General features: G+C 39.5%; 1 protein-coding gene across 6 annotated transcripts in view; it reads left to right on the top strand.

Moving 5' to 3' along the window:
* Window positions 1-262: 262 nt before the first annotated feature.
* The window catches only part of dennd5a (DENN/MADD domain containing 5A), a 35,491-nt gene continuing 23,012 nt past the window's right edge, over window positions 263-12,741 (top strand). For 2 of the 6 annotated variants that reach the window (XM_015019940.1, XM_015019939.1), the window contains exons 1-4: window positions 263-529; window positions 10,050-10,121; window positions 10,940-11,049; window positions 11,543-12,221. In XM_015019940.1, coding sequence (XP_014875426.1) covers window positions 430-529; window positions 10,050-10,121; window positions 10,940-11,049; window positions 11,543-12,221 — 961 coding nt within the window. In that variant the 5' untranslated portion in view covers window positions 263-429. The remainder of the gene's footprint in view (window positions 530-10,049; window positions 10,122-10,939; window positions 11,050-11,542; window positions 12,222-12,741) is intronic. The other 4 variants (XM_015019944.1, XM_015019942.1, XM_015019945.1 and 1 more) reach the window with 2 other exon arrangements.

The raw sequence follows: 12,741 nt of genomic DNA, 5'->3' as shown, positions 1-12,741 counted from the left end.
TTCTCACTTTAATATTCACAAGTTCCCATGTATTTAGGTTTCAAATGCATTAAGATAGGTTAACCTTTTAGGTATTTAATCTTTACTTAGAAGAAAATTTATTTGAGACAGTTACTCATGTAAGTTAAGTTTGTTCGTTAATTTAGAAGCTAATGTTAGAAATTTAATTCAATTCTCATTTTAAAGCTTGTGACAATTTTAAGAGCCCTTGGAACTTTTAATTTGAAGGGTGTTTTATTTTGAAGGAGACGTGAGCGGATGTGTGCGGATCGGCTGTGCCTATTGCGGGTTCAGCAGCTAAATATGAGTGCAGATTTTCGAGCCTCGCAGTAGCGTCTCGCACATAATGGCCAAGAGAAATCACTTTTCCGAGTTACTTTAATATGCTCGGTGTTCCAGGTGTGAGGGCATCACCGGACCAGTCTCAAAATGACCACCGGCTTCAGCTCCGGTTCCTCCCGTTTCGCAGATTATTTTGTGATCTGCGGACTCGACACCGAAAGCGGGCTGGAACCCGACGAACTGTCCGGTAAGCCTATTAGCCGTTGGGATAAAATGTCGTGTTGATGCTGGGCGAAATAAGGAAAAACTAGATTGTTAAACGTGTGTTTCTAGAATATATATTTTTTCTTTTGGGGCTCTTTGTTCTCTCTTGTACTCACTCTTGTTTATTTGTGTGTTTTTAAGATGTAATGTCGGCTGTTGAGGTGAAAGCGGATCGAGTATAATAACGCTGGGCCTAGTTTACCTTCTCTCCGCCTGTTTGTTTGTAACGCTCGATTAGGATAGACGGGATTACTGACTGGTTATTCCTCTTTATCTCATTTTAATTCAGTGGTTGTCCTTAACCTCCTCTCTGTCCGTGTTGGGGTGTGCTGTAATAAACATTTTAAAGTGAAAAACACTCAGCTTTCAATGCACTTTAGAGCTGAGTACGTATATTTGTTAACAGTTGTGTGCCTGTTACAATTATGTAAAGAGAAGACATGAAAATAGTCATGCACACATGATGTAGTTCAGACTGTCAGATGCCCCCTACACAATACCAGCATCCACCAGAGACACGCTGTACTTGTAACATTTTAAAAGGGCACACCCTTCCATTCAAAAACAATGACATAAATAGCTTAAATGCCTAATCTTAGCACAATAGTCCGTCACACATCTGTTATTTTTCCCCCCCTGATGGACCCCTTTTATTGTGTTTTTTTTTTTTTTTTTTCAGCAAAAGTATTGTGATTGAAAGAGACATCTGCAGCATATAGTTTGGGAGCTGAAGTGATAGGGTACAAGTAATTGAGACTTTCAGGGAAAATCTTCACCCCGGCCTCCCACTGTGAAGAAGATTTGATGGCATTTGTTATGCTGTGGGGGAGACACTTTGCTGCCATGGCGAGTGATTAGTTTAAATGCAACGATGAAGTGTGACGTGAGTGGCAAACACTGAGTACAAGTGATTGGCACATTGGTGTGGTGATGACCAGGACGGTGATGTCAGGGCAGGCATGTGGTATTAAATCACCAGATCTCAGCTCAACTGACATGCAGGGCTGATGTTTGCCTCCGAAACTAAAACACAAACTGAGAAAATATCTCTTTATTGCCTGCTGACAATGAAACAGACCCGAAGCACTGTCAGTACTTTAGACAGCGACTGTACAGCAACAAATTTAGCTAAATATTTTGAATTCAAGGATAGCTTACCTTTGACGTAAGAAGCCTAATCACTGTTTTCAAATTTAAATACAGGACTTTATATCTTGTGCTTCAGTTAACAAAGTCTGCTTTGGGAAGTTTCATTTCCTTTAAGTGTTTTTTTTTGTTGCTGTTTTATGACATTTAGCTTTTTAAGATGGACCGGGCCTATTGGTGCTAATGTCAGGGTTTTCCATACTATCGCCAGTGTGTTAACAACACTTTATGGGGAAACCCTGAATGCTAAACAACTAACAACCGGCGTACTGACCTTAGATTATATCTTTAAGACTATATTTGCATTCAAATGTCCCATTATGCTTATTAATACTGAAACTTCTTGTTCTGGTACTGAAACTTCTTGTTCTGGTTTGTAAAAACGACTCTTTTTGACTTAAAACGGGTATCAACTGGTGCTAGAATTCCATTTATTTTCAGTCTTGTTTAATTGGGCAACCTTGAACATTTTGCTGTCTGAAAACAGGAACCAATTAAAATTTGTGACATTTTCCTGTTATCTTGTTTCTGTCTCATTCAAGTGTGATTTACTGTGACTCGACAGGTAGTGAAAGGCCTTCTGAGGCTGCTGTAGCTGAAGGAAACTTCTTCCCTCCTTAAAGTGATAACCACACCAAAAATCGTTTAATGTGCTTCTCCTTTTTACTTCCTTTCTCAAGTTCCTGTTTACAGCTTTAAGGACAAATTCACTGAGTTTATAGGATGAACTAAAACTTAAGAGCATGCAGTCTCCTTTTTGTAACCAGGGAATATGGTTACCTAGATCTTAACATTTCATCCTTGATGGTGATACTAATAAAAGCGCCCCACACCATTTTCAATATCACAGAAACCTTCTTTTGAAAGGACAGAAATCTTTCTAGAAAATGCCCCCAGAAGCATACAACTATAGGCAGTATAAAGATATTGACGCCATCTTTATTGGGGTAAGACCAATGAATAGAAGGCAATTTAGCACCCATTTAGAAAAAAAAAAAAATAAATTTAAAGTGTTACTTTTCTGTAAAGCAATACATTAAACACACCCTTCATAAAAAGTATGTATATTGAATTCAGTTAAGCAGATAATTGGAAATACCTTTTTTGTTATGAAATAAGCATAGGTGTGGCCCATGCCACAGTGTAGAAAAATCCAGTCTGTACAAATGAATGAATGAATATACTTTATTAACCCTACTGGGAAATTCACAAAGTATTTAGCAGCAGACCTGTTCAGTTTCTGGTAATTTTCTGGTAATCAAGTTTTATCAACTTGAGTAAGCTAGATCCGTAAAAAGTCAGATCGCCCTGGGTTCTGACTGGTTTCTGCTCACCGTTGTTGACGCATTGTCATTTTAACATCGCAGTGGGGCTATCAGTAAGTTGTCAAAATTGAAATAGAAAGCGTTATGCCATGTGGCCGTACAAGTTTTGTTCTGGAATATGCAAGAGCTTTACGTAGCTTCTCGCATTCATCTTAAACAACGGAGCTTCTGTATTTAAGACGCTTTACTGGCATAAAGGTGCTAGCATGATGACTTACTGGCTTCCTTCAGCTTTTTTGACTTTCCTGCCTTATAAGCGATATACCGCCAGTCAAAATGTTTGCTTTTTTTCCACTGACGAGGGCCACAAAGGTTCTTCTCCAGATGTGCTTGCCATGTTGTGGAAGTTGAACTGTAGATGACAATGCGCTAACCAATTGTCAATTCCTAGCACCACGTTGCTGTTCTGATTCTTATCCATGATTGTTCAGGTGAGCTCTTGCAAGTGAGGGAAGGTAACGTCTGTGTCATTCTGCTACTGTACAGCATTCTGTACCAAATATTGATTTTTGCATCAATATTTGATGCAAAGTAGAATCTTTTTAAAGTAATATGTTGACAACTATACTATGCACAATCTTAAGCAGACACGAGGTTGTTTTGTTTTCTGACCACTGATCAATTTTGAAGTTCGTCTCATCTGCTTGTCTTCTGTTTTAAGTTGGCTTTAAATTTAATGTTCATTATAAAATTATAATTCATTATTTATACAACACAGTTGAAGCCAAATCTAATTTTTTTTCTCCATTAAGCAAAAACAATAGGCTTTGTGGTTGTAACACAAGTGAAATCTAAATATGTGTGGGCAGAAGAAATGCTGTATTGGGATTCCTGTTTTTCAGAATGTTCTTCAGTGTTACTAAATAGTGACTTTTTTTTTTATTGTGGTTGATCAGATCAAAGTTATTTTCATAGCTAGTAGATGGCAGCATGAACTGAGTGTCAGACATGTGCAGAATAATTTTTTACACATTCCTAAAAATGTACCTTACTGTCACTGTGTATGATTTTGATCATGTTTTTAAAAATCACCTTTTTTTTTTTTTTTTAAAGTTGACTTCATTGCATAGGAAGTGCCTGTTTTCCCCAGGTGTGTGATAACACTTCTTTTAAGTCTCTGTGCAGAGACAGAAAATGCAACCCACCGAAACCTTGCTCAGACGCACAGCCTGGAGCTTTGAGGTCAAACATCTCTGATGTTCTACTTACAGCCCTTTGCTGCTGTTTACTGTAGAAAGAGGTTAGGGGCTTGCCCTTATCAACTGTTTCAGTTATGACTTGAAGAAAGGAAATGGTGTGGAAATTCCATTGTCACGGGCTGCAGATAAATGTTTGTTGTAGGTACGCTGTTCCTAGAAGTTCTCATTTTTGCCAAGTCAGGAATAAATAAATGGCTTTGCAAGAAGGTTTCAGTTTTCTAGATGCAGTGGATTAGATTTTCTTTGACAAGAGCTGCATGTAATTTTTCAGAATGCACATGAGAAAAAAAGATACTCAGGATGTTCATAAATGCTGTTGTTTTTCTGTTATCTCTAATAAGGTTGCCTGAGTCAGTTGGGTAGAAATGCAAAAAGGGGATTTCTGTAGCTGGTTGCTTGTAGAAAGGTCAAGTCGGTATCCCTGAGTTGTTTCGGTCAAGATTAGAGATGAACCAGTCAATCAGCCAAAGATTTTTTTCCCCTGATTGGCTCTAATATGTGGTCAGCGGGTAAAATGCTGTAAAATCCGACAGTTTTTTTTTCTGCTACTCGGTTTCAAAACTAAGAACTTTGACCAGATTTCTAGAAATGCTTCGATCAGATGGGTTTGATCATGTTTGACTGAAGAAATGCGTTTAGATGCAGAAACGGGGAATCTTATAATTCCTATTTGTGTTTGTTTTAGGATGGGATTCATACATTTCAAGTCTATTAAAGAAAACCCTGCTCTCTTTGTCATTCTGCATTTTCAAAAGTTTTCTTAAATCCAAACATTTGAGGAGCACTGCTTTTGTCGTTCCGTTATTCCGAACGTTCATATTGAACGACTTAACTGAGTTTAGGGTGCTAACTTGGCTCAAACAAACTGCTGGCTGGTGATTGATACTGTGAATGAAATAAGCAATCTCTTTCTCTTTTTGTTGGGTTCTCTCCAGGGAATTAAATGAAACTCTTTGTGTGATTTATCCTTAATATGATGTGAAGTGTTAACTCATGTACAGTGAAGGGAAAAAAAAAAAAAAAGACGACAAAGAAATGGATTAAAAAAATTTCTTTCGGCTCAGCGTTTGGCAGCACACTCGGGACTTGATTTGCATATGTATGACCCTGCGGCCTCTCGGCGACACTGGAAACAGCAGGAACTGGGGGACATGAGTAAACTCTGTGGACAGGCTCTCTTTATTCAGATGCTAAATATCCTTTTAAATTTTCTGGGCTGCCTCTCTTCAACCCTTCTCTGCAAACAAATGAGGACGAATGGTTCAGCTAGAAAGCTTGCTCAGTTTCATTGATAACTTTTCCTCAGGAGCTTGTTAAAGCAGTTTGGGGATTTTAACAATCTGCCTAGAAATAAATTTCAGGGTTTTTGTTTTTTAGATCAAGAATGACGGCAGTTATCAGTTGTGTGCCTTATTAGTTTAATGCAATAAGATGCAGGATCTCTGATGTACTTTTGCGAAGCAGTTCCCCAAAATGTTGGTTTCTTACTTATGTTATCTTCACATCTTTGACACTCCACCCCCAACACCCCCCCCCCTCAGTGAAATTTCACTTTTAAACTTGAAGTGCTGAGGTGGATCACGTGGACGACTTGGCTTGAAATTGTCATTCATCGAGAATATAGAATGTGACAGACAACGTTTGCCAGCCTCTTGTAGTGCTGGTTGATGGGATGTTGAAATGGTTTTCCTGCAGTGGGAGAACATTTTTCAAATGTTTTGATAAGGGCTAGATGATGTGGCCTAAATTTAGCACCACAATATAGTTTGCATTTATTTGCAACGTACAATGTCTACTGCAAAAATTAAAATCTTGATATTTATTACTATGGCAATGATCAACTCTTTTTCCAACAGCATTTTGCAAGTGTTTTTCCACTTGAGATCTTTAAAATGGTACACTAGACTGGTGAACATGTCAGCAAAAACAGCAAGCCATCACTCGTCATCAGAGACAAATTCAAAGCCGTTTCATGTTTAGTTTCTGTGTTGGGACTGAAGTGTGAAGGTTGCGAACTGAAGAAGGGAGTAGCTGATGCTCAGAGCTCCGGTTATTGTTACATATTTTTTTCTAAACGTTGGCATGTATTTCATGCTGTTCTGCAGGAAGTTGGATTGAGTGCTTCTTAAATACAACTTCACAGGAAGTGAGGTCCATCCCTTTTCTGGTGATCCTGTCTACAGTAGGCGTAAGCGCGTCGGAGCACAGAAGGACCGTAGAACTGTGGGTGGTCTCTGGCTCCTCGTCCGATCACTGCTGCTTTACTACTCCCACCAAATATCCATTTACGTTCTCATGGCATCACAGACCTTTTGAATAAATGACAAAACGAGGAATTATGTGAGCCTAATTGGAGTAATTAGAATTTCATGTCATATTGGGGTCTTTTCTTGGTGTGGCAGATGGTGTCTGATTGGCTGTGAGGTAAGGGGATGCTATAGATTATAGTTTTTGTGGTAATCTTAAGACTTGATGAGCTGTACTAAATTATGAATAAAACTAAAAATATTGAAATGCAATTGAAAAGGCTAGATTACTGATTTGTTTCTTAAAATCCATCTAGATTCTACCATACAGGATTAAGACAAATGGTTCAAAGATTTTTTTTTTTCTTTTACATTTCTACTCAAGAAACACAAACGGTGGTTCCAATAATAGTCAAATATATACATATTATAACTAAATGAGTTCAGTGGTGAGCAGGTTTTGCTGCTGCAGCAATTTTAGTACAAACCGCTAGACAAGATTTTCTTATCTGGAAACTTTCACTTTGGTGGGTTTAATTACTCAGTGCTTGTATCTCTCTTTAGTAATTTGTACATTTTTAATTCCGGTTGTGTTACCGCTTATACAAAAGCGTCAATGTTAGACCACATATATCCTGTTTAAGAAAATTTTACAGACCATTCTACCTTATGTACTCAGATAGCAGAGCTGTCATAACATACTCTAGAATCATGTTTTGCCTCAATTTTTTCAGGTTTTTTTTTTCATATTCTCAAATTGACTTGGAGCTTTGAGAACATCTTTAAGGATTTTTTTAAAAAGTCTAACAAGGTAGATGGGAATGTTTAGTATCAACTTCCTCTGTTTTGCTGCTGATGTGGACTCCGATAAAGGCCTCCCTGTGTTTCACAATCAGTAAACTTTGCTTTTTGAGTGCAAAGTTCAGCCTTTTTGTATATTCCCCTCTGCCTCTCTAAAAGTCGTGGTTACCAATGTGCTCTTATTTTGGCACATTTATTACCAAAAAACCCCCCAATTCTGTTCAGCAGAATTGCATATTAGAAAAATTAAAATTTGACAGCCTGCTCTACATATTTATATATATTTTTCTTAATGATTCATCTGCTTGATTATGTCAAACTGTGATTGCTGCATTTTGAGTAGTAGATAAATCATTGCTCTCAGTTACAAACATCACTCCACAGAGTTTTTTTTTTTGAGGCGCTGTGGCTTAGTTTTAAAGCCAATTGAAAGATTGTCAGTTTGAACCCTTGCTCGGCCACGTGTCGGAGTGTCCTTTGGCGAGAAAACAAACCCCTCGCTGACCTCAAAATGATTATCGGAGAAAAACTCTTGCGTAGTTGCACTTCGTCCTCATAGGATTTAGATGGTTTACTCCAAACATATAGAGAATGTAGTTTTTTGTGGTGCCGTTTGGATTCCGTTTCCACACATTTCTATTAAAGATTGTAAAATTTCAGTGTGCTATCATTATTACAGTAGAATATTAACTGGAGACAATTTCTTTTATTATTATTTTTTTCTGATATTTTTTAGTCTTTGTAATCCAGCTGTCTGGTTCCTGTTGTAGTCTGGGTGGTGTGTCTGGCCTACTTTCGACTCTGTGGGTTGTTTGGATATGAACGCATCGAGCAGATTAAACCAAACCCTTCAAGATTTTCAGTCGGTCACTTGGATATCTTCAACGGTACCAAAGATCCCAATGTAAAAGTCAGTTGGCGGTCACTGACAGCATTTTAATCAGATCATTTAAAGACAATGGCTGCCTTTGTGAAATTGATGCAGCTTGGGTCAAATGTCACCCACGTTTGTTGTAAGACACCATAAAAATCGACCAAATAAATCTATTATTCTAAAGTTATTTCTAATCAGTATTCAACAGTGGGGGATCAACCTCCCCAGACACGAGGAAATTGATAATTTCTTGGTTTTGTGAAATGCGTCATTTAATAAATGTAATAAAAAATGATTTCCTTTGTCTCGTGGAAAAGGCCCCGTTTCTCATTGGCAGCATTATAGCTGAAGAACAGCTTTACTTTAGTGCTGATGTAGGGGAGCCAGAAACTCTTGGACAGCGCGTGTTCCTCGTCTCATATTTTTGTACTTTACGTGCTGCATGAAAGCGTTTTTGTGCCGGCAGAGATCTTTCATTACTTCTTAGCAAATGTGATGCATCAGAGGGACTGTAAACAGCATCGCCTGGCCGCTTGCAAAGAGTACAAAGGGTTTGCTTTATGTGAAATGTTAGATAATCCAACATAGCCACGGGGCTGAGATGCAAGTGCATTCATTCACCTTTATCCAACCCGTGACCGCCTGCTGACGACGTCCGCATTCTACAGATTTGACTCGGACGGAAATATTTGTATGAAATGTTAGAATTAATACTTTGATAAATACTTTGGGATTTTGTGTTGGTACGTAGGCACAGGGATACACACAGGTTCATCCCACTGAATAGGAATATCTTTATAGATCTGAAAGGAACACTTTTTGGTTGACTGGGCAGTCCAGGGTTCCTTAAAGAGTTGTTGGTGATGCTGTTCAGCTGTGGGCAGGACGTAGCTAATGTTGCAGACTTTATTCCAGGACTTCTGATGAAGCCTCTGACTGAAGATGCTCTGTTATAAAGCAGTGTCGGGCTAATTTCCTCCGCAGTCAAACGTCATTGTGAATGATGAATGGACCTAACTTCATAATTCTCTACGCTACTGTTAACTCAATAGCTTATATCTGCTTTTTAAAATTTTTATTATAATTGTTTTTTTGTTTGTTTTTTTAGTTTCATGCTTTTCCTTCCATCAGTACCCTTTCATGCAACACTCCCCAAACTGTTTTATTTTACATTCATTTTTTTAATGGTCTTACATGAGGTCATGTTTTGTGAAAATTAATTTAGTGTTTTCATTAGCTAGAATTCAAAAACGCTCTAAGTACATCACCCTGTGCGGACTATATCTACATAAACTTCACATTTTGATTACTGAAACAAGTACATTTTTTTTGATGATGTTCAAATTTACTGAGATGCACATTTATGCTCAGCTGATCAGGTTTTGTTTGTTTTCTTAAACGGGAAGTAAAAAGTGTTGTATCATTTAGTGTGCTTAGTTGCTTGATCTTATTCCATAGTTGGGTAAATATAAGAATCTGTCATTTACTTCCAGCTTGTAAGCAGTTTATTTCACTCAGGTTTACATTTAGCTCAGAAGCTGTTTCCTTGTAATCACACTCTAATCTGCTAGTACAACTGGTCCTGTTCCTCTGTGTTTGAGTTGAGAACATTTGTCCAATGCTGCAGCAGTGTGTTCACACTGGATCTTTAGGAGGCGCCAATAACATTCAGAACTGCTCGGTTCATATCATAACCTCGGCAGCTGGCTTGACTCGGCATTCCCACATGACTCCGGCGGATGTTGTTCTCCATGTTTTTTGTGCTTTTTTTTTTTTTTGTTTCTCTGTAGAGCGAAGCGCTAAAAGTAGAGCTGTGAGAATGTGTATGCACAAACTGAGAAGTGATGCGCTACCCAGCAAGAACCAGGCTTTTAATTATCATATTTTTTTGTTTGTTTTATTTGTTGTGTAGCTTTATGCCAGTATATAGAGGATACTAAATTCAGAGATGGGGCCAGAGGAAAATTGGCGAGGTCAAACGAAGGTAACAGTTCCCACCACACACACTGCTTTTTACCCCCCCACCCTCCCTCCCGACCAGAGCTTAGCTTTGACCCCCTTTAACCTTCAACCTGATGCACCTTATCACCCACCTCTCCCCCTTATGCATCCTCTGCTTTTTTATTTATCTTTTTTGAAAACCCCCAGAATCTGGGATGGATTTTTGCCCTTCCTGTTTTGTGCACCCCTGATTTCTCTCCCCCCTGGTTTCTTGTCCCTCCTCTCCTCCAGTAGCAGCTGAACAAGGAGCTGATGTCTGACAATCACCGCTTCTGTATCTCGCGCGCACACACATCCAGTGTAGCCTGCACTGGCATCGCTTGGTCAATGTTTACTCTCCCCCTCCCGCCCCCCTCTTACACTCTGAATGACTTTTCAGTGCTGCCTTGGTGTGTGCATCACTTCTGCTTTACTCTGGGTCTAAATCAACTCAACTTGTGCTTCTCTGACTGATTTACTCTGTGTCCCTCTGTACTGCCATTAAAGCTGTCGTGAAGCATTTAGATCCGCAAAGTTTCACTTTTCACAAGACGCAGCTGGTAATTTGTTTACTTTTTCGGGCACAGGATGCAGATGGCAGCTTTACATGATGCAATACAAACTTCCTCTAAAGAGAAACGTGCTGATTTTTATTTCTTTTTTTTTCTCTTTCCCTTGGTGATGCGCCTGGCACTTTAAGCTTGCTACTGATTAAACTGCAGCTTTTTCCCCCCCAGTGTCTGCATGTGATAAACCAACTAATTGCATACTTGTCTGTTTTGTCTTTTTTTTTGCATTTCTCTCTGTCGTCTTGACTTCCAGGTGAGAATTTTGAGCAGAGTCCGTTACGGAGAACTTTTAAATCCAAAGTCCTAGCACATTATCCTGACAATGTTGAGTGGAATCCATTCGACCAGGATGCAGTTGGCATGGTATGATTATTTGTGTTTGACAAACATGCAATGATTGTTCACAGTAAAAACACAAAATCTTACCAAAGTTATTTTGGTAAGATATTTTTCTAGTGCAAATACACTTGAAATAAGACAAAATTGATTTACAAGTTACTTTTAGGAAAGATATAAGAGCTTGTTTTAGGTCAATAATTCCTTAATTTTGATAAAGTGCTAGTTCTACTGGCAGATTGTTTTTCCCATGTTGTAAGTGAAATAATGTGCCAGTGGAACTAATACTATTTTTTTAAAGTCAATATTAAAGAGTTACATGCTTAAAACAAGCTCCTATATCTTGCTGAAAAGTTACTTGTGAGTTAATTTTGCCGTATTTCAAGTGTACCAATATATCTCCACTAGAAACTAGACCAAAATATTTGGTAGGATTTTGTGTTTTTTGCAGTATTGCTAAGGTTTAGTATTATTTCCCCCAAGATTATCTCTGATTTCCTTTCTGCACCTCCTTCCCCAGCTCTGCATGCCGAAGGGTCTGTCCTTCAGGACGCAGGTTGACTCCAGAGAGCCGCAGTTCCACTCGTTCATCATCACCAGAGAGGACGGCTCGCGCACCTACGGCTTCGCCCTCACTTTCTTCGAGGAGGTGACCAGCAAGCAGATATGCAGTGCAATGCAGACTCTTTACCACATGCACAACGCAGAGCAGTACGACATCTTGCACACCCCGACGACCCCGCACGGACCGGAGGACCAGCGCCCCCCGCCGCCCCGCCCTGTGCTCCACGCCGCTCCGGCCATCTCCCGCCTGCAGCGCTTCAACTCGTACGACATCAGCCGCGACACGCTGTACGTGTCCAAGTGCATCTGCCTGATCACGCCCATGGCTTTCGCCCAGGCCTGCAGGAAGGTGCTAGAGCAGCTTCACCAGGCCGTCACGTCCCCGCAGCCCCCGCCGCTGCCGCTGGAGAGCTACATCTACAACATCCTGTACGAGGTGCCCCTGCCGCCGTCGGGGCGTTCGCTCAAGTTCTCGGGCGTCTACGGTCCCGTCGTGTGCCAGAGGCCGAGCACGTCCGAGCTCCCGCTCTTTGACTTTGCCATCAGTGAAATGTTCAATCTGCTCGGGGTGGAGAACGTTCTACAGCTGTTCACCTGCGCCCTGCTTGAGCTGCAGATCCTCCTCTACTCACAGCGTGAGTCTCACTCTCCTGTTTCATTCGGTTCTTTCATACAACTTTTAAACAGAGTCGTGCGAGATTGCAGTAGATATGACTGGTTAACAATGCAACCAACATTAAATTAATTAATATGCTAATATCCTGAAATATACGTCAGCAAAACTAAAACATCTCTTGATATGGATATGGGGAAGGAAAAGTTAGAAAAACGTGAATGAAGATCTATCAGGTTTTGTAAGTTTGCTGTTAGTCTTGAGGTCTGGAGCTGATAGATCCACTCTTATCTGTGTGTAGTTAGCCTTCCAAAAGTATTCACACCCTTGGAACTTTTTCCACACAGCAACTAGAAACTTAAATATCTTGATTCAGTTTGTATGATGCAGACCATTTTTTTTTTTATTACAAATAACAAAAAATCTTTGAAGTTGAATTCTAAAAAAATATTGGAATCTTTGAACTTCATCCTCTGTGGTTCTTATGGCTTATTTGAAATGTTTTTGAAACTTTTACGTGTTAAAGATATTCCTGAACAAAC

Source organism: Poecilia latipinna, unplaced genomic scaffold, assembly GCF_001443285.1.
Source record: "Poecilia latipinna isolate Pla-1442-1.1 unplaced genomic scaffold, P_latipinna-1.0 Scaffold2509, whole genome shotgun sequence".
In the NCBI taxonomy this organism is placed as follows: domain Eukaryota; kingdom Metazoa; phylum Chordata; class Actinopteri; order Cyprinodontiformes; family Poeciliidae; genus Poecilia; species Poecilia latipinna.
This window is presented reverse-complemented; position numbering and strand designations above follow the sequence as displayed.